The following is a 21,863-nucleotide window of genomic DNA, read 5'->3' as shown; positions in this document are numbered from 1 at the left end:
AGACACTTGATAATTGGAGGAAGCAACTCCAGAATTTCTACTGATGAGTTTGAAACGTTGAATGAACTGTTGCCTGAGAAAATGTTATCTAATGAAGCTCATTGAGAATATCAGAAGAAACCACTTCTGATTCGTTATCTGATTTTTTTCTCAACCACTAATAATTGTGCTTCAGGGTGATATCTTTGAATCTAAGGTGCAAATATAGGTAGTCCTCAAGTTACAAATGTAATGGAGTCTTCCTATTCCATTTGTAACTGAGGATTTGTTGGAGTGAATCTCATAACTTGAATGCAATCACTCCGTTTTCACCCATGAATTTGCTAATTTAATGCATGGGCAAATGCATGGCTCATTTAATGAATATGAGGTATCTCAGGGTGAGGAAAGCCATGGGGGGGGGGCTAGTGATGGAACAGGCCACCTGTTTCAGACCACCCAAGGCCTTCCCCAACCCACTGAAATACCACATTCTCACTCCCCTGGGGTCCCCATAATTGCTCTTCCCCCCCCCATCCTGCCACACTGGGTCACTTATCTTGTGAAGATCTGTCTCCTCTCTAGCCTGTTTCTTTGTCTTCTCTTTCAAGAGAAGAGGGAGATCAGGACGAGCATGCCCTGCTCTGCTTCTCTGACTCATTAGGCTGCTGGCTACTTCTGGAGTGGCGGGCAGCCTCGGTGAATCTCCTCCAAAGGCTTCCAGGCTCATCACAGAAAATCATGTGCATGCCGGAGGGAGGTTTGGGGCAATTAAGTTTCATGGTTTCAAACCTCCTGTTGGTGTGCAAACACTTTTTGCACAGAGCCTGGAAGCTCCTGGATGCCCTGATCTTGTGGGAAGTCAGGCATCCATTCTCTGCAAAAGCAGATGAGTGCCTGAACACTAGACCATGGGTCCCAGAAGATTTTGGCCTCTGGAGGAGGCCTCCAACACCCAGACAGACCTCCAGAACCATGCGGCCAACACCACCTCCATTCTGGGCATCCATTTAATCAAAGTGGACCGCAGAAAACTGACTATCCAGAACTCTTGTGGTTTTCTCATCTCTAGAAGAAGCCTTCTCATGAAACTCTTCAATAAGAGGAAAAAAACACCTGCTGTGTTAAAATCCTCCTTCTTGTTTGGTAAAACAAGCTACAGCGAGCTCCAGAAAAATGAAGACATCTTCTGATGAGGTAACATCAACCTAGATAAATAGGCCGAAGAGGTGTCCTAATAGGAGTATTACAAGATTTGGTTATCTAGATGTGTCTCTCTTTTTTTCCAGAAGGCGAAATTGATGTAAATTATTTGTGCATTTATTCCTCCAGTACTAACATTCCTAAACTTTGCAAGTGTTATTATGCTTAATATGTTATTTAATTTCGGTTTAATTATGATCTATGAAATAAATGTATGGCTTAATATTGTATGGGAACAAGGCTTTTATCAATTCATCTGGTCGATACAACTCTGGTTTAAGTAAATTGTGTGCATCACTACTATTTCTATGGGATTGTTTCAAAAGACTAGTCTTGCTTCATGCATGCTCTCTCCAAAATTAATGGAAAAGATAGTTGCAATGCACATAACCTCCACAAACCATGTCTGTTAATTTTGATATATTTAATAAGTCACAAGTGATTGTAGCAAGTGGTTGTCTCTTGAAAAGGACATTCCTTGAAATAGGAATAATGATAAATAACGCAAAATACATAAAACTGTAACATCTGGTTTACATATTTGATTCAATACACCTCACACATTTAAGTCAGATTTTCCTTCAAGTTTTGTGAATCCAGCCATTGTGATTTATTCCATAAATAATTTTCTGATCATTTCAACTATGTGATAAAAATGCCTACCAAAAATGGTTCAAAACATTTCTTTTTTCTAAATACCATAATAGTATATATTTGGGCATGTCAAATTGTCAGTCATCTCTAGAAATTACAGATGTAGGACAGGCTGGGCTCAAGACTGTTGGCTGTGACAACTGCCTTCTTCTCCCTCTGCAGAGAGAAGCCAGAGTGGTTCTGAATTACTTCTGTGCGAGCAGAATATCAGGGTGCCTCCTGTTGCTGAAGATAACAGATTGGCTTACAGGATCCAGAAGAAATGGTGAGAGGTAGTGGAAACTGGCAAATTCAGAAGGAACAGCTGGGAAGCTGCCATCTTTATCCAGACTACTGCAACATGGAGAGATTATCCTGCCTGGCTTATATGACTTTAAAATGCAATAAGTGACTTTAAAAGAGGAACCGTTAAATCCGGAGGGAGCACAAACAATGGCTATAGACATCAGTTACCAATGAAGAGATCCATCAAAGTATAATTTTTCAAAATGTGTAATTTTATGCATAATCAATCTTTCATATATAACATAGCCCTGCTATTGTTCATTTATTCTTGCTTGCTTGCTGTATGTTCTCCATTGTATTTTAAATTGTGCTGACCAAAGAAAATGTTTCTGTAAGTTTGAACTGTGTTGTTCCAAGAGATAGAAAAAGCCTAGCTAAGAATCTGCAGACTTTGTTCTTTTTTTCCACCACTTTTTCTCCTTGGATTGTAAACGTGACAGCTTTTCTTTCGCTTCCCTACCTTAGCTGCCTAGAAGTAACAAGTTAAGTTCCTGGGCTAATTGCCAGCTATTGAACTATTGTGTATTCAGGCTTAGAGATACAGAAATGTAACTGAGCTAGAATAGATAAGGAAATTCAAAGTAACCTTTTAGATGTGCAGGAATTTTCTAATGTATATCTGTTATAAAAAGCAGAACTTTTCTGATTAGGTTGTTCTCACTCTCCTCTATCTCATAGCAGCGCGTGCGTGTGACAAGAAATTGAGATGCCCAGCTTATTCCTTTGATCAAAAGAATAAACCTGTGTTCATTTCAGTTGCCTGGTATTCAGAGTCTTATTGGATTTATTGGAATTCTGAACTAAAAACCTTACACAAGTAAAAGCCAACCTATGTCAAACATTGCAACCCAACCCTAAAGCCTATTTACTCAGAAGTAAGTCTCACTGAGTTTAATATACTCCCAAAATGACAGGATTATATTTTTATTTATTTATTTAAATAAATTTATGTAACTGTCCAAGTCAACATAAGTGATTCCAGGCAGTTTGCTAAATTTTAAAAAGTTCATCATCCAGTCACATTTTAATTTGTAGTATTATTATTATCAATCATCACACAGTCAGCCAGATGTTCAGACTGGATTTGGCATTTTGTCTACCTATCGAGTCCTTACCCAGGACCTGGGATAGGCAGATGTGGATGTTTGATGGTATTACAGGTATCGTCACAGGATGGAAGCAGTTCCTAATAAGGCCGCCTTTTGCAATTGACTAATAGCAAATTTGTCTTGTTGGACTTGATCTGTAGTAACAGATCATTATTTCTTTGTTTTCCATCACTGTGTATCTGCGACGGGTAAACACCTTTTCTTCCAGTAGTTCTTCAGCTGCTGGCCCTGGTTGCTCAGCCAACAGTCCTGAGTCCTGTAACCCATTTTTCACCAGATATCCAGGAACTCCAATATCTAGCGCGGACCTTGTTAACCCGGGCAACGTCCGAGCCGGTATGGCATTCTGAAATTTACGTCTCACCATATTTTTTTATGAGAGAGACACTCTTTGTCTGACTCCTCTGATGAGACCTGTCCAGTATGGTTGAACCTCTGGCATAGCTCTCATCTTCCTCAGAGTACACAAGCCCCACAACCACGTCAAGGTAGTGCTTATTATTATTATTATTATTATTATTATTATTATTATTATTATTATTATTATTATTATTATTACTTGGTGACTGAGGCTTGCTTAAGCACATCTGTAATACTTAAAGGAATATGGAGCCATATTTTTCAGATCTAATATGAAAATTGAATAGCCAGATCACCAGAGGTTGCTTCTACATTTACATACTTGTTTTTCAGGTGTAGCTTTCTTCTTTCTACCCAGAAATGTCTTAAAGAAACAACATATATATAAATGCTTCCTATTCTATTCTATTCTATTCCACAGGCATAGAAATTCTAAAAATTCAGGGCGTTTACTCATGGAAAGGCAAGAGGGCATAGTGAATAGAGTAATGGAGACATTGACACACCCCTTTGCAAGATTGAAGGAAATGCTTCAGACCAACATGACAATATGACACAATTAGAAATATAACGGCCAACTGTGAGGGGGGGCAGAGGACGGATGGAGAGGTCTGAATATGACTCCAAGATCCATGCCTTACTTAATGACAAGATCTCATATCAGACCGTCGATAAAGACCCGATGAGGTCACTCAAAAATCAGCTTAGCAAGGCAACGGAGAAACTTAGGAGACAAGGTAATTTACCCTGACATTCAATTCACGGCAGAACAGGAAACCAATGGCACTCTGGCATTCCTGGATGTGCTGATCAGGCATCAACCTAACGGTGCCCTCTCCACAATCGTCTACCGCAAAGCAACACATACAGACCGCATCTTACATCATGAGAGTAATCACCCCATGGTACACAAGACCAGCTGCATACAAATGCTGTTCAAAAGAATAAACACTCACTCTTCGTTAAAGTAAAAAACAGTATTTAATCTTCATCTCTGCTGCAGGCAAAGTGAAAAATTAATGCTAATAGATTGCATCCTTGCAAGTAAAAAGCAGTATTTTCTGTCTGCTAGCCAATGTTGCAAAGTAAAGAAAAAAGATTAATGTCTGCTCCAAGAAAAGCATGCTTGCCATTTTCTGCCTGACTAAAGCTGCATCTTTATCTGGCTGCTCACTAGCCACCCTCCCAGAAGTTCCTTTAATGCATGTTTTCTCTGCTTGATGTCTGGGAGACAGCATCTCAAAGACTTCTGTTGCCTTTGTCTAAAAACATCTTATAGAATGGGCAGCCCCCCCCCGCCTGCAAACTTAGCATCATTGAAGCAAGCTTCATGCATTTACTTGGAGGGAGTTAAGCTGAATAAGAAGAGACTATTAACTCTTTATGGGTCTGGCTAAAGCTATATCTTCATTAAGTGGCTGGGAAGCAAAGAGATGTCTGTGTGCTGACATCTGTGTGCAGTATTCCCTGCAATAGCCAGTTCTCTGCTTGTTAATCTGGCTGAAACAGCTTGCCAGAGAATGCTGCTTTCCTTTGTGTAAAAAGCCACTCCGTAAGGCCACAAAGTAAGCATTCTCCTCTTGCTGGCCTCACAGCCCAGACCATAAATCGATCTGTTGCCAAGAAGAGTAATGAAATGATTAATTGTCATGGCAACCAGGCAACCGGTGGGAAGAAGCTGACTCACTCCCCCTCCATTTATCAGCCTGAACCTTATAGGCTTTTCTGACTTCATCCAGAGCTTTCAGGACTACTGGCCAGATATTTTGTAACTGCTTAATCCATTTTTGCAAGGAGAGGATTTCAGGCTCCTTGACAGGAAGTTCAGGCATGGCCACAAATGTTTGTCTATTAGCTACTTGAAATGGAATAAATCCATACTGTAGTACACAGCATTGGTATGTCACCTCAGCAAATGGTAACAAGTCAGACCAATTGTCTTGCTGGTAATTAATGAAACATCTCAGGTATTGTTCTTGAACTGAGTTCAGTCTCTCTGTCTTCCCATTCATTTACAGATGGTGTGAAGATGATAACTAGACTAGAACCCATCAAGTCCAGAAAAGCTTTCCGGAACTTAGAGGTGAATTGAACCCTCTGTTTGAAATTATATGTTGTGAGGCCCCATGAAAATGATATATGTTCTGCACAGAGAATTTGGCAAGAGTCTTTGCAGTTGGGATCTTGGGGCATAGGATGAAATGCACTTATCTAGAAAACAAATCCATTACAATCCAAATTACAGTGTTTCCAGCACTTTCAGGGAGTTCTATGATAAAATCTATAGAGATCTCTCTCCAGGGCTCTGACGGACTTGCTACTTCCGCCGCTCCTGGGTCATTATGGCGTGGAGTTGGAGCTCGATCCTCTCAGTTGTGATCCCAGGGAAGCTCTACAACTTCTTTGAAACTCATCGCAGTCTCCCTGAGGTGCAATGAAGTTCTTGGAGGTCTTCCAGTTGGTAGATGATCCCCTCTCTTGGCCAGTATCTTGCTGTGGCAATCCATAGCTTAATTCCCCTCTTTGCCTCATTTGAAGCAGACGGTGCTACGAGCTGGAGCAGGTGAACTTCATGCGGTCTCCCCTCACTTCTCTGACTGTGGCTTGAAGCTCAGTCTCACTGGGCAATGTAGGTGTTTGCGTTGATCGATTTCCATTTCCTCAGCTAGCAGGCACCAGTCATAAAGCCTCCTTGGTGCTCCACAGGCCATGCAGGCATTGTAGAGCTCTTCATTGAGCCCACCCTAGAAACAGCTCACCAGGATGTCTTCAGGCCAGTGAAGGCAACTGGCCAGCTCTCTGAATTCTTCAGTGTATTCAGCGACTGGTCTCCTTCCCTGCTTCATGGTCTTTATAAGAAAGAATCACTGAAGGCTGTAAGTGAAGCAAGGATTAGTCAGCTTGGACCTGTTACAAGGTCCATGCGTAGAGTTTAGCTGTGGCTATGCTTATAAGCAGGTTTCCTCACTAGCTAGCTTGTATTCTCATGATGATGGCAGGTGCTAGCCATTGAAAGCTAGGTGGATGTAAATAAGAGCTAAAAGAAAGAATCACTGAAGGCTGTAAGTGAAGTAAGGATTAGTTGGCTTGGACCTGTTACAAGGTCCATGCGTAGAGTTTAGGTGTGGCTATGCTTATAAGCAGGTTTCCTAACTAGCTGGCTTGTATCCTGACAATGATGGCAGATGTTAGCCATCGAAAGCTTGATTTTATTTATTAAAACCTTGGTGTTTTATTTCCTGGTGATCGCTTCCTTTTTTACTGAAATGTATGTACCCAGGAATCGCTATTCTTCAATTTTTAATGTAATTTTTAAAATATACATACATACATACATACATACATACATACATACATACATACATACAGGAAGGGGGACAATAAGTATTTGGGGACCTGACAGATAGAATCAAGATTATGTGAAATGTTAATCGTCTTCTTCTTGTTGTGCCATATCCATTATCGGACGTTGGCGATCATGTTGGCGATCCTGTTTTTATTAGCAGCCTCACGAAAAAGTGCTGCTGAGTTTTGTCTAAACCAGTCCCTTAGATTTTGAAGCCACAATGGTCTTCTTCTGCCAGGACCTTGTTTGCCTTCAATCTTTCCCTGGAGGATTAAATGGAGTATGCCGTATTTTTCTGGGTGTCGCATCACATGTCCGAAATATTCTAATTTTCATTTTTTAATTGTTTTGATGATTTCCCTTGGCTTTCCCAGATGGCTTATCATCTCCTCATTTCTGATCTTGTCAACCCATTTTATACGTAGCAGCTGCCTGTAAATCCACATTTCAAATGCTTCTAGTCTCTGAGTGCCACTTCATAATGCCTTTCTAGAGTCTCAACATCTTTTTTGTATCATGGTGACCAAAACTGGATGCAGTACTCCAAGTGTGATCTTACCAAACAGTTGTTGTTGTTAATTGCGAAGTCGTGTCCGACCCATCACGACCCCATGGACAATGTTCCTCCAGATCTTCCTGTCCTCTACCATCTTCTGGAGTCCATTTAAGTTCACACCTACTGCTTCAGTGACTCCATCCAGCCATCTCATTCTCTGTCATCCCCTTCTTCTATTGCCCTCAATCTTTCCCAGCATTAGGCCCTTCTCCAGTGAGTGCTTCCTTCTCATTAGGTGGCCAAAGTATTTGAGTTTCAACTTCAGGATCTGGCCTTCTAAAGAGCAGTCAGGGTTGATCTCTTCTAGGACTGACCGGTTTGAACGCATTGCAGTCCAAGGGACTCGCAGGAGTCTTCTCCAGCACCATAGTTCAAAGGCCTCAATTCTTTGGCGCTCAGCCTTTCTTATGGTCCAACTTTCACAGCCATACATTGCAACTGGGAAAACCATGGCCTGGACTATACGCGCTTTTGTTGGCAGGGTGATGTCTTTGCTTTTTAGTATACTATCTAGATTTGCCATAGCTTTCCTCCCCAGGAGCAAGCATCTTTTAATTTCTTGGCTGCAGTCCCCATCTGAGGTGATCTTGGAGCCCAGAAAAATAAAGTCTGTCACTACTTCCATTTCTTCCCCATCTATTTGCCAGGAATTGAGAAGGCCGGATGCCATGATTTTGGTTTTCTTAATGTTGAATTTCAAGCCAACTTTTGCACTCTCCCTCTTCACCCGCATCAAGAGGCTCTTTAGTTCCTCTTCACTTTCTGCCATTAGAGTGGTATCATCTGCATATCTTAGGTGTTGATATTTCTCCCAACATTTTATATGAGCTTGATACTATCCCTCTGTTGATGCAGCCTAGGACTGCAATGGCTTTTTTGGCAGCTGCAGGATACTGCTGATTCATATTTAAGTAGTTGTCCAATAGGACTCCTAGAGTGTTCTTTGTAGGGTTTTTTAATAATGTAAACTCAAAGACAGGAACATCTGGATGTTACTGTTCTGTAAGCTATTTTGTAAGTTTTTCAAAAACTAAAAAGTGATGGAATAAATTTAAAAAGGCTACAATGGCTGATTACAAGATTTATATTTTAAAAAAATAGAGCTTTTCAACGAGACATATCTATTGTGCAAGAGCCCTCTAAATTATTTTAAAAAAATAATGTAAACCCTTTATAAAAGCCTGCTTTGTTTCCTTTTCTCTCCACCCCATTTTTAAACCATTGTGACTGAGTAAGAGTTCTGGAAAACCAAAGGTTTTACAATATTTTGTAAAGCTTCAATTGACCTAACAAAAATATTAATTTAATATGTATTCTGACCTGTTCTTTCTCTCTTTTCTTGTTTCCACTGCACCCTGCCTCTCTACCGGTATCTCTGAACAATCAGAAATAAACAGTTATTATTACTTAATCAGAATGATAAAAATTTTAATGTTTATCAGGATCCAGAATGTTAAAAAGACAGAACTATATAAAAATGAGGTGAAGTGTTGTTGCCATAAGTTTTGGGGTCATGTTTAAGATGAGAATTGTCAATGAAAACTGGCCATTGCTAGCAGTTACAAATATTTTTTTACCTAGGATTCTGGAAGAAAATAATAGTGGCTATCCAGTACAGGAACCTAGGTTTGAATCCAGCCTTGGAAGGAATATAAAATATAAAATGGTCTTACCATCATCTCAGTTACAATTAAATACTCATAATGCTAATGATAATAACTGATTAGTCAACAAAACAGACAATATAATAGAACATGAAGAAGCTAAACTGCTCTGAGACTTTACAATTCAAGCAGACAAACACCTGCCATGTAACACCCCAATTCTATCAATTGTTTATAGAAAAACAAAAAAATCTAGACAATAGACATTGAGCAAGTAAAGTGAAAGAACTGGAGAAGATCACAAAATACAAAGACCTGCAAATAGAAATAGAATGACTACTGGCAAAAGAAAGTGAATATAGTACCGACAATAATAGATACTTTGGGTGCAATCCCAAAACATCTGAAGCACCAATTGAACACCATTGACATTGACTAAATCACTATGAGTGCAAAATGTAGCATTACCTGGAATAATTTACATCCTGAGACAATACGTTTAACACAATCTGTTAAGTCCTTCGTTTGATGGCGAATGAAGATCACACATGGTAGAATCAATAGCTCTTTATTTCTCTTTCTGCTCACTCCAACAACAACAACTATGCTCGCAGGCCTCCTTTTTTAGTGACTGGATCCCCGGGCAAAACAGCAACATTAATGGCACGCTTTCTCGCCTCACGCACGCGCGCAAGACTGGCGCCTCTCGGTCTGGTCCCGGGCAGCTTGTAGAAACCCCGGGACCATAGCAATGTTGCGAGCCTGCTTTTGCAGGCTCAGGACACAACACCCCTTCCTCCTAGATGAAGCTTCTTTTCTGCACACATGTGCAACCTCCATAGGGAACGTGGTATATGGCTCCATTAATCAAATACATGGACTGTGGACATAGATGTTACCCTTAAGACACACCTTTCTCCATCTTATCATTTTGGAAATAAATGTATCTGAATTCCAAAATACCACAACAACTCTGCCTATTCATTAATGGCATTTATGCAGTGCTTCCCTGGAGCTTGACAGCAACGTCACAAACTCCCTAAGATGTTTGGGTGGGTATTTAACCCGTTGTGACCTCCTCAGACCCAGGGAACTCCCTTGGCTCCCCTGCTCACCTATCAGGCTAGGTGTGCCCACTCGTTGCTGCCCCATGTTCCCAGGTGACCCTCGTTCTGATGCCTGGCCTACTTGCTTGCCCACCAGGCTCGGCAGGCCAGGATTTTTTTCACTCCCATACCCGGTTGACCTGCTCATCTGTTGGCTGGCTGGACCCTCTAAGTCCAAACCAGCGTCCTTTGGACTGGTGGTATTCTCCAAGTCCACAATGGACCTGCCTTGGAAACACAGCCCCTCAACCCCAAACTCGGCAGATGGATTGTCCAGGGTAGTTGCTGTGCCTCAATGCCTTGCAGCCCCCGAGGCTGTGCTGGAAGTGCCAGAATCAGGAGTTGCCTCTTTGCCTACCCCCCTTCCATATGACTTTTTTCTGGGAGCAGTTGCAGAATTGGGCCAGTTCACTTGTGGTGATTCCAGTTCTCTTGTATGTCTTGATTTGTTTGGATACCCCTGGTCAGTCTCCCTGTCTGGAGTGCTGTTTGATGTATGTGAGTAGTGTGGATACCCTCTGTGTGACTCCCTGGCTGGAGTAAGTGATGGTGTGGGGAATGTCTCCCTTTCCAATGAATTCCTGTTGAGAGCACTTGCACCTCCTCAGTGGCCAGTGACTGCTGATAGTGATCCCCAAAATGCACAATATAACCCTCCTCCCCCTCCAGAGGAGAGCCAGGAGCAGAAGAGGAAGAGTCCAGTCTTGTACGCAGCTGATCTATGTGCTGCCGGAGAACACGGCCATTGTCCAAGGACACCTCGTAGGACAAAGGTCCTGACACCTTGCAGACCACAGCTGGAATCCAAAGATGATCGGGCCCGTAGTTCCGAGTCCAGACCGGAGCACCCACTTTCAAGCTCCTTGGTGCCCGTGGTTGTGAGATCTGAGACGCCACCCTATCAGAGTGCAATCTGTCTAGCTTAGTTATGAGCCAGTGGCCCCAGCGCAGTTCAGCAGGGCTCTTTCTGGTGGAAGTGCAAGATGTGGTGTGTGCAAGAAGAAAGTCTGCTAACCTGTGATGCCAGTTACCGTAAGTCGGTTTCTTGAGGACATCCTTGGTGATGCGGACCATCCATTCAGCCAGCCCGTTGGTGGAGGGGTGGAAAGGAGCTGAAGTCACATGGCGGATCAGGTTAGCCTGAAGAAAAGCCTGGAACTCAGAAGAAGTGAATTGAGGACCGTTATCTGAAACCAGAACATCTGGAAGGCTGTGTGCAGCAAAACCCATAAAGAGCCGAGGTGGCACAGCAGTTAGAGTGCAGTACTGCAGGCCACTTTAGCTGACTGTGTTCAGCAGGTCAGCGGTTCAAATCTCACCAGCTCAAGGTTGACTCAGCCTTCCATCCTTCCGGGTTAGGTAAAATGAGGACCCAGATTGTTGGGGGCAATGTAAATATATATATATACATTGCTTACTGGTGTACACCGCTTAGAGAGTGCTTGCACTTAAAGCAGTATATAAGTCTCATAAATAAATAAATAAATAAATAAAATGCCTCTCAACACCTGGATTCACCTGGCAGTAGTAGTGGAGGGAACAGGAACAACCTCTAGCCACTTGGAATGGCTATCAACAACAACCAAGAAGAATTGCCCCTGAAAGGGCCCAGCGTAATCAATATGTACCCTGGATCATGGTGTTTGGGTTTCTTCCCACCTATGAACTGGGGCCTGAGGCATTTCTGGCCATGATTGTTGGCACAACTGACACCCGTGCACTAAGCCTCGATAGCTTTATCGAGCCCCGGCCACCAGAGATGGCTGCACACAAGCGCTTTCATCCTGACAATTCCAGGATGTCCCTCATGCAGAGAGACCAAGATTCAAGGCCTCAATGAGGCAGGGATAATTACCCTGCTCCCCATAACAGGCAACCCTTAAAAGTGGACAACTCATGCTTCTTGAGCCAGAACTTTTAGAACTCAGTACCCGGACTCGTGTCAGGCCAACCAGACAATACCCATGAGAGCACACGTGTAAATGTGTGATCGGTGGCAATTTCTGCAGCCATGTCCCTAGCATTGAGGGGCAATTCTGACAACTCCTGGATGGAGAGAATATTGATGGCAGGAGCAGGGTCTGCTTCTACCAGTTTTAGAGGTAGTCTGCTTAGGCCATCTGCGTGGCCCATTTCTTTTCCTGGTTTTGAACTAAAGTGTAATCATAAGCTGACAGGAAAATGGACCACCTCAGCATTCTAGGGAATATTATATGAGGGGTTTGTTTGGTTGTTGTAAACAAACCCAGAAGAGGCTTATGGTCTGTGTAGACTGTGAAATGGCGGCCATATAAGAAATCATGAAATTTCTTAATGCCAGCCACTATGGCCAGTGCTTCTCTGTCAATTTGGTCATAATTACACTCAGCAGAAGACAGAGTCCTAGAGTAATATGCCACAGGAACCTGTGTCCCATCAGCCCTCAAGTGGCTAAGTACAGCTCCCACCCCATAAGGAGATGCATCGCAGGCAATGCAAACATGCAATTGCTCATTGAAATGTGCTAACACAGCATAAGAAGTGAGCAATGTCTTAACCTCGTTGAAACTCTTTTCATGGACCTTTGTCCACTGCCAAGAGGCCTGTTTGTCTAAAAGCCTATGTAATGGCTCTTCTACTGCAGCTTTATGTGGGAGAAATACATTGTAAAAGTTCAAGAGGCCCAGAAAGGCCTGCAGCTCACCTTTAGACTTGGGGCTTGATGCCTGCTCTATAGCTTGCAACTTAGATTCAGCAGGGTGAATACCTTGAGCATCTACCCTGAATCCTAAGTCAATAGAAGTGACTCCTCTCTTACACTTATCCTTCTTCAACTTAAAGCCTGCTCTTCGAAAATGGAACAAAACAGCCCTCAACCTCTCCGCTAAGTTGTGAGATGACTCCCCAGGAATAAGGACATCATCAAAATAGAGGCAAACTTCAGGAATGCCCATAAGTATGCTCCCCATAACACTTTGGAATATGCCAAGGGCTACATTTACCCCAAATTGCAGTCTCTTGACCTTGAATACACCCCTATACGTTACAATGGTCTGTGCCTCAGCAGCAGCTTCATCAACAGGTAATTGTTGATATGCCTGTGCCAGGTCAAGCTTTGCAAAAACTCGCCCTCCTTTGAGGGAAGTTAAGATATGACTGACTACTGTTACTGGATAAGTGTGCTGTTGCAGCACCTTATTTAGTGTGCACTTGTAATCTGCATAAATACATATGTCCCCATTAGCCTTTAGAGGCGTTACTATGGGGGTTTCTCATGGACTTGAATCTACAGGCTCTAAAATGCCTTGCTGGAGCAATTTATCCAGCTCAGCATCAATCTTGCCCTTGAGGGCAATGGGTACCCTCCTAGCCTTAACTATGATGGGTGTGATGGTTGGGTCTAATCTTAATGAAACTGGAGGCCCCCTGTAGGACCCAAGCTTTGGACTAAACACATCTGCAAACTCCTCACAGACTTCTGCTAGGCCCAACATTTGCAAATGGTGCAGCCCAGTAACCTGGATTCCCAAGGCCTCAAACCAATTGAGTCCTATAAGACTCGTGCATTCATCCCCAACAACCAACACATCTAATGGACCTTCAAACTCCTTATATTGCACTGTAAGGATGGCCTCCCCCTTAACGCACACCTTGGAATTTTGAAAATCTGTTAATATTATGTTTGATGGCCTAAGTTTGGCTTGAAAGCCACTGCTGTTGCAAATCTTTCTAAATGTATTAAGGGAAATAATGGAAAGAGCAGAGCCAGTGTCCAACTCCATAGATAAAGGAACCCCTTGCAATCTAACCTTAAGTGACACTTTTTTCTTTAGGGGTTTGTGTGTGCCTGTCCTGCAAATACCCCTGCGCGATGCGCAGAAACCCACCCTATTTTGGCTGGGGACCCTGGTACCTTTCAGACGCAATTCTTCTCAGGGTTGTACCTTCTGGCGATCCAAACAGACGGATGCTATGTGGCCTTGCCTGCCATACGCTCTGCAGATGGTGGAACGGAACCTGCAGTCGGCTCTCTTATGGCGTCCTCCACACCCGAAGCATTTGGGCGCTGCTGGGACCTTTTCTTTCCCTTCCTTCTGCCTTCTTTCTGCTGCCTGGTAAAGCCAATCCACCTCTTCTTCAGGATCTTCTTCCGATCCTTCTTGGACGCCCTCATGGTGAACAGTGGCTGCCTCCAGATTGCTTCTGATGGGCCCCATATTCTTGACTGCCCCGTCTGCTGCTTCCTCAGCTGTCACCTCTCTAAGAGCATCTTGGAATGAAATATCTTCTTTTGCAAAGATCTTTTGCTGCAAGTCTCTGTTTCTTAAACCGCATACAAAACGATCTCTCAGCCTTTCTTCCAGATCTTTGAACTCACACAGTCTTGCTGCTCACCTCAAGGCCGCAATAAACTCCTTAGCCGATTCGCCTGCTTTCTGTCCCTTTGGTCAAATGTGTGTCTCCACGCAATAACAGACAACTTGGGCTGAAAATGTTCTTTCAATAGCTTCTTTAAGTCTGTATACGTTACAGACTCCAGAGGGGCAGGGGCCGCCAGATTTTCCGCAATTTCAAATGCGTCCTGACCACAGACACACAACAGGGTTGCAGCCTTCAAACCGTCTTCTCTGACTTGGTTTACCCTGAAGTAGTTCTCTACTCTTGCAACATAAGACTCCCATCTCTATGAGTGTGAAACGTCAAATTCAGATAAGCGACCTATCTTCGCCATCCTAGCTTCTTTGGGAAGGAGTCTATCAGCTGAGCTGACCTCCAGCGACACTGTACTGGCAGTCTAGAACACTGAGTTTAACGCAGTCTTCCCTTCTTCAGGACTCCTCGGGTAAGTCTTACTGTTGTTCTTCTTTTAAGCTTGTAAGCTTCCCACCTTCGTCACCAGTGTTGTCCTTCGTTCGATGGCAAATGAAGATCACACATGGTAGAATCAATAGCTCTTTATTTCTCCTTCTGCTCACTCCAACAACAATAACGAGGCTCGCAGGCCTCCTTTTTTAGTGACCGGATCCCCGGGCAAAACAGCAACATTAATGGCATGCTTTCGTGCCTCACACATGTGTGCAAGGCTGGCGCCTCTCAGTCTGGTCCCGGGCAGCTTGCAGAAACCCCGGGACCATAGCAATGTCCCGAGCCTGCTTTTGCAGGCTCAGGACACAACACAAACAAACAATATTTAACAACAATCAAGCAATCAAACAACAAGATCTATCTATCCCAGGTCCATGGGAACACTATAGGATAAAAATGTGGATAAAAATGCCAAATCCAATTGAAACATCTGGCTGACTGTACAACCAACCATAATAATTTATCAGACTTTTACATTGCCTGACTTCCAACAACTCTGGATGGTACACAACAATAAAAAAGCAATTACAATAAAATCAATATATGATAAAGATAAAAGATGGCAAATACAATAAAGAGAGGGGTCTTTCCAATGCTCTCTGTAAAGAGCCAGATCTTCACAGCAGTTCTAAACCACTCCAAAGTAGGGCATTTGAATCTTGGGCAGAATCTGAAGCAAAACAAAAACAAAAACAAAAAAACAAATCAAATCAGCCACTGAAAAAGTAAGATAGCAGCAATGGTACTAGTTCAGCCTTCCCTTTATTTATTTTTTTTACACTCCTTATGGCTTCTATTAGAGCTCATATCTGGGCTACCAAGAAATACTAGAACGCTACTTAATTGATATAAGGTATAATAATAGAATCTTAAAAGCAAGACAGCTTTAGCTTATTTTGTTAGCTGTTGATTAGTTGGTTTAATTATGCTTTTATGAGTTTATAGTATAAAGGCTTGCGATTACTGCTTGTTTTGAAATTAGAATGTTTGAATTACCTTGTTACTGCTTGTTAAAAGATCTTTCTCCTTTTCTTTCACCACATTCACTATAGTAAAAAGTGTTGGGTTTTTTTGGTTAATTTAGGGCAATGAATGATCCCAGCCATGGTGATCTTCAAATTGATTTATATCTTTCTTTGTTATGGGTACCTATCCAATATAAATAACCTATATATATATATATATATATATATATATATATATATATATATATATATATATATATATATAAACACTCCAGGTGGCAAACATTATCTAATATTTTTTCTTCTTCCTATTTTTCCCACCACAGCAGGTGAAGTGAGTTGGGCTAAAAAAGGGTGACTGTTCCAAGGTCAACCAGCTGGCTTTCATGGGAATAGTTTCTAGCCTGCAGCTTCAACCATAACATCAAACAGGCTCTTTGTGCTTTATTAGTGTTACGATATGCAGGCTGCAAAATACAAGCACTAAAATAGCACACGTGAGAATTTTCTATGTTTCGTTGCTGCCATATAGTTGTCACCCAAATCGTTGCAGTTGAGATGAACCAGGTTAAGATTATATTCATTTTTCTCCATACCTGAACCTTGCAAGAACAAGGACTTATATATAACAAGCAGGTATTGAAACACAAGGCCAAAGATTTTGAGGACATTCAATAAAAACTGATAACTCTCGGGTTCAGTGTCCACTTAGCTCTGACACTTTTAAAGAAGATAAAAGTCGTGATACAGCCTGACAGAAGATAGATACTGAGTTAATGGGTTACATGAAAGATACTATGGAAATAAAAAAAAACTCCTGAGGTTTATACAGTATACACGAGTCCACAGAGCTATCTAGGCCGCCAGGTGGCGGTACAACTGTTCAGAGGTCGGAACGGTCTGGGCGTAGCTTCTGTCTGGTGGGGTGTCAATCCCGCCCAATTCCCTCCCTCAAGATTGACGTGCTTCCAGTAGCAAGCGGCTGCTCAGGTGTGGGCGTAGCCCCTGCAGAAATCCTTCCTTCTCGCTTTTGCTCACGCAGCCGGTGGTTGTGGTGCCCGGCTCGATTTTACATCGCCCTTATTTCCTGGTCGTCGAGAGGAGTGGCTGCCCATCCAGCTGGCTTTCTGGCAGCGTCATGACAGAGCTGGAGAGTCTGGAGTTCGGCAAAGCAGATTTCCTGCTTCTCGACACCGTGTCTATGCCGGAGTTCATGGCCAATCTCCGGTTGAGGTACAGAGTGGATTGCTGCGGACGGGGGGGGGGGAATCTCCGTGCCTCTTCCTGCCCCCCTTCCAGGGAGGAAAGGAGCATGCCAGTCTGTGCCACATGCTTCTTTTCATTGCTGGGTGGCAAAATGCTGAATTTTTGCTCATCACATAGACGGTGCTGAGGATTGCCACCCTTTACTAGACTAGATGATTGAAAGTATGAGAAAGTTAAGGTCACCTCCAGGTTTGGTCACCTTTTAGTTAATTGGTTTTTGAAAATCAAATTGAGGTTCGGATGTAGACAGAAGACAGAAATTATGTAGTTGGATTAACATGAATGAGGAAAAAATAGAGAAATGATCCTATTGATCATAACAGCAGTTTATCATGATTTTTCTTTATGCTGACTATTCCTACCCCTCAACAAAGCCCCCTGCAATTCCATTTAAAGCAGAGAATAGAAGCCTCCTCACTAGTTCAGAGGACAGTTCAAGGGTAGGCCCTAATAAGGAAACTGCACATAGCACATGGAAAGAGACCCATGCAGTGCAGTGTAGTGCCTAAGGCAACAGGCTGGAATTCAGGATCCTGCGAGCTCTAGACCTGCTTAAGGCACAAAGCTAGATGAGTGACCTTGCACCAATCACCGTCTCCCAGCCCTTGAAAGGACATAAGGGCAAACCATTTCTCAAATCTTTCCAAAAAATCAGTCAAGGACTTATCCAGGCAATTTCCAGGGGTCGACACTGACTTAAAGGCACCAAACTTCAACCTTGCATCTTCAATCAGACTTATTGTCTTGAGGTTCCATCTCTTTAACATTGGATTTTCCCAGCTCTGTTCCCCCCTTGAAAAGGTGGCTTTGTCTAATGATAGAAATAACCCCAAGTACTCAGACAAGGACTTGCCAAGCTTCCCCAACAGTTGCCATCAAATCAGATCTCTAGGATTTCCGGTCTTTAACCTCCCACTTCTGTCTCAACTGGAATGGTTGCTCTCCTGACATCCACCTGACATCTACAAATGTGGTTCTTAGACATCTATTGAACACGTGCCACTTTCCTGAAGTCTTTACTATGTAAATGTCGCCCTTCCCCTTCCTTTTTAATATCTGTTTATCAATTTTAATTGTAGTTGATAATCTTTCAATGATGTTTATTTTCTTTGTCTACCACTTGTGGCTTCTGCTATAAATACAGAGGAAATGAGAATACATGTGGTCTTTCCAATTTTCCTACAGCTGCCAGAATGTTTGTCTAACTATAGTTCTTTATTATATTGTACACCCAGATAACAAGGACACCATGCATCAGCACATGTGAGTTTAGCTCAATAGCTCCATTTTTAAAAGAAGCAGCACCTCAGAAACAAATAAGGTTCTACTTTGATTTCATTGGCACTTTTGATGCCATTGACCCTTTGTTATTCTGGACAGGTCATAGAAATTATATACTGGAGGTGAGGCTTGAATTAGTTATATTCTTGCTTGGATGGCTTGTTCCAAACAGTGGTAGTAGCAGAGTCCCATTAAGGTTTTCTTTCTTTCTTCCGTGCTACCTTTGATATTTCAATCAATTTCTGGATGAGAGAGGTCCAGAAATAACCACAAAGGATAGATGACTGAGTTTTATTTTTTTTTTCTTAACAACCATAAAGAATTATGTGATAATGGATAGAATGATGATTAGGAAATGTGAAGCTAACCGTACAAGAAGAAAATATTGGTATGCATATGTGTTCAAAGTATTCATCCAGTTCTGAATGGGGTTTTCAGAGAGATTCCTGATTCAGTGTTTCCCCTAAAAACCTGAGCAGCCTCTGTGACGAGAAATAAACATTCTTCATCAGCTTTGGTTGATAAGCTAGTTGTCGCTTTTCCTGCAGGCGACAACCTGCCCACCCTGCTGCGGTCATCTTCCAAAGTGTGTTGTTTTCAAAGAGTCTTAAAATTTCAGTGGGCCAAATAATGCTGCAAGATTTTTGGAGACGGAGCAATTTGACATGCCACTCCAGTGATTTATTAGATGCCCAGGATGTTTCTGGGCTCAACATCTAATGTTATTTTGACTTGGGACTAAATTTTTAGAAAGAGTATGTAGTCTCACATCTTTCAGTTTGAACCATGAATGCTTTTTCAGAGGTTGTTTTATTTTATTTTTATTTTTTTGCTCCTGACATGTGAAGTAAGGAAAATGGAATGTTTTCACTGAAAAAGGAGAATAGTCTTTATACAGCTAATTTTGTTATTTTGCCATCGAGTGAATTTTGTTTTATTCCCCAGTCTTTTTAGGACCTGTTAATGTTTTCATGGTGTATTATAAATGTGGATTTTTAGTCATGCTGTGAGTCTTCTTTCACTCTCTCCTGGTTTTTTTTAATGTCACAGTTTATAGTCATAGTTTTAGTTAGAAATATACAAAGATCTGATACCGTATTCTGCATTTGGGAGCCTGAAAATATTATTGAAAATTTTATAGAGATGCAATGAATAAATGAATACATACATATGGAGTAATCCTGCCACTATACAAACATCATGTGAATGTTCTACACATTTGTAAAATATCCTTGTGGCACCAGGAAACCTATAGATTTTATCATTGGTAGTCACTAGGACCATGAGTAATAGGAACTTTAGCCCAACACAATTGTAGTGGTTCCAGATTGGAGAATGGCTATTATGAAATATCTTTAAACCTCAGGATAATGGCAACAATAAAAAGATGAATGACAAATAATGTATTTAATAATAAAATATTTAACAATAAATACTGCTCTGGATAAGTAGGATTAGTCTTCTTCATCTTCCTCCCCCTCTTCCTCTTCTGAACTTCTGTAGATAGAAAAGGAATAAAAGATGGTATTACAATGTGCTTATAAAACTACTTAGTCTTCTAAATGGTCTCTTCAACTTTTGTCAAGCTATTATTATTATAATAGATCCAGAATTCTTATTCTTTTCTGACAATAGCAAGAAGTTCAGTATTTCAGAGCTGTTGAATTTCTGCCATGCTGAGTAGTGACCATGCAGAAAAGAGCAGAAGAGAGCAACTATACATTACAAAGATCAAGGGAGTCCTAAGACTGGCCTGTCACAATTCTGCTTCTTGATTGCTCCTGTTTGGCTTTTCCAACTGTTCAAGCCGTTAAAGGTAGAAAGATAATAGAAAATCAATACCCGTTTTTTCGATTTCACGTCAGAGCCAATGACACTGCCAAAAAGGGCTTGAAAAGAATAGTGAGAAATTATGAATAACTAGGCAGGATGGCAGGAGTTCAGAGCACAAGCTGTGTTTTCATCCATATTTCCAACAAAAAGTAGAACGGACACGTTGCTGTTAACTCTCTGCTAAACAGAGAATCAGCAATGTTGTCACTGTTTGCTTTCCTATCAGTTTTTTCTACTGGTGCCTATCTTTTGCTATGAAATGTATTGATATACAACACACTGCCTCACGAGAAGTGAACTCCTTTATTGAATTAGCCCAGTTTCCTGGGTTGGCACAACCCCTAGAGATATAAACTAGCCAACCATATTTAGTATCTCAAGTGAACCCATCCTAAATATGGATGCTAAGAAGACAGTTCAGGTCCTGAGAATATTAACCATTGTAGGAACTGCTGTAAGAGGATTCTAATACAGAACGCAGGATGAGAAGCAATTTCAACAATGGTCTGGTAGCCAGGCGCTCTAAGGGAAGAGGACTTGATAACCATCCACAGAATCTACTCACAACAGCTACTTTGGGTCTGGCAGCATCACTTTCTGTCTAGGGTAGGGACAGACAGGGAAAGAGAGAAGTGAAGCCCTAAGGTGAGCAGTAAAACAAGGTTCCAGAAGCCTTCCAAGAAGACTGAGGAAAGAACTACCGTGCTTTGGCTTCCCTTTTTTGGCATGTTTGAATTAAATTTGTTATTCATAACATTAATGTTTTAAGCTGCCTGGAATTACCTTATGTGAGTTGGGCACTTATACACATTTCTTTAATAAATAAATGAAGATTTCTGTGTCTCTGTAAACAAGCATCTGTGCTAAATGAAAGTTATTTCAATAGGAGGAATAAAATGTTTGCAGTTAAAAAACAGAATATGGTTTATTCCTAGTAAACCAGTGTTTGGAGGGATTCTTACTATGGCATCCCAGTGTAAATGTACTTAGGAGTAAAACACACTATATTCTCTGGGGTTCAACTGTGAATTGGTTCTATAGATCAGGATGCATATTCTTACATCAAAATCAGAATTGTAACAGGCAGAACACAATGCTATCTTGCCTACCGAGATACTTTAATGAGTCCTTTGAGTTTCCATTTGTTTTTTCCCTACTTCCTACCCTTTCTCAACAATCCTCAAATCTTTTTCTCTAGTTTGCCAACTGAAGTTCATCCCATACCTTCCATTACTTTCTGTCCTGAGCAGTAAAACTAATTACTAGTACGCAGTATATCGCAGGCTAACTCTGCTCACAGCAAGGAGTTACAGTGCAAGGTTGATTATCCTTTTCTCCTCCCGAGGTTGGTATTGCTCCCAACAATATTTTCCCCATACTGCTGGGAGCATTATTCTGACACTATAAATAGCTCAGAGAGTGCTGCAGAAGCACTGTGGGGTGGTATACAAGTCTACGTGCTGTTGCTTTT

The 21,863-nt window shown here is 41.8% G+C and overlaps 1 protein-coding gene across 1 annotated transcript in view; it reads left to right on the top strand.

Moving 5' to 3' along the window:
• The first annotated feature begins 4,191 nt into the window (after positions 1 to 4,191).
• The window catches only part of LOC120302683, a 103,100-nt gene continuing 85,428 nt past the window's right edge, over positions 4,192 to 21,863 (top strand). Inside the window, exons 1-3 of the mRNA XM_039331488.1 lie at positions 4,192 to 4,327; positions 4,359 to 4,495; positions 17,015 to 17,245. Of these exons, the coding sequence (XP_039187422.1) occupies positions 4,192 to 4,327; positions 4,359 to 4,495; positions 17,015 to 17,245 (504 nt within the window). The remainder of the gene's footprint in view (positions 4,328 to 4,358; positions 4,496 to 17,014; positions 17,246 to 21,863) is intronic.

This window comes from Crotalus tigris, unplaced genomic scaffold (genome assembly GCF_016545835.1).
Source record: "Crotalus tigris isolate CLP2741 ecotype Arizona unplaced genomic scaffold, ASM1654583v1 scf7180000024437.13266115, whole genome shotgun sequence".
Taxonomy (NCBI): Eukaryota; Metazoa; Chordata; class Lepidosauria; order Squamata; family Viperidae; genus Crotalus; species Crotalus tigris.
Note: the sequence above shows the minus strand (reverse complement) of the source record. Positions and strands in the feature narration are given on the sequence as shown.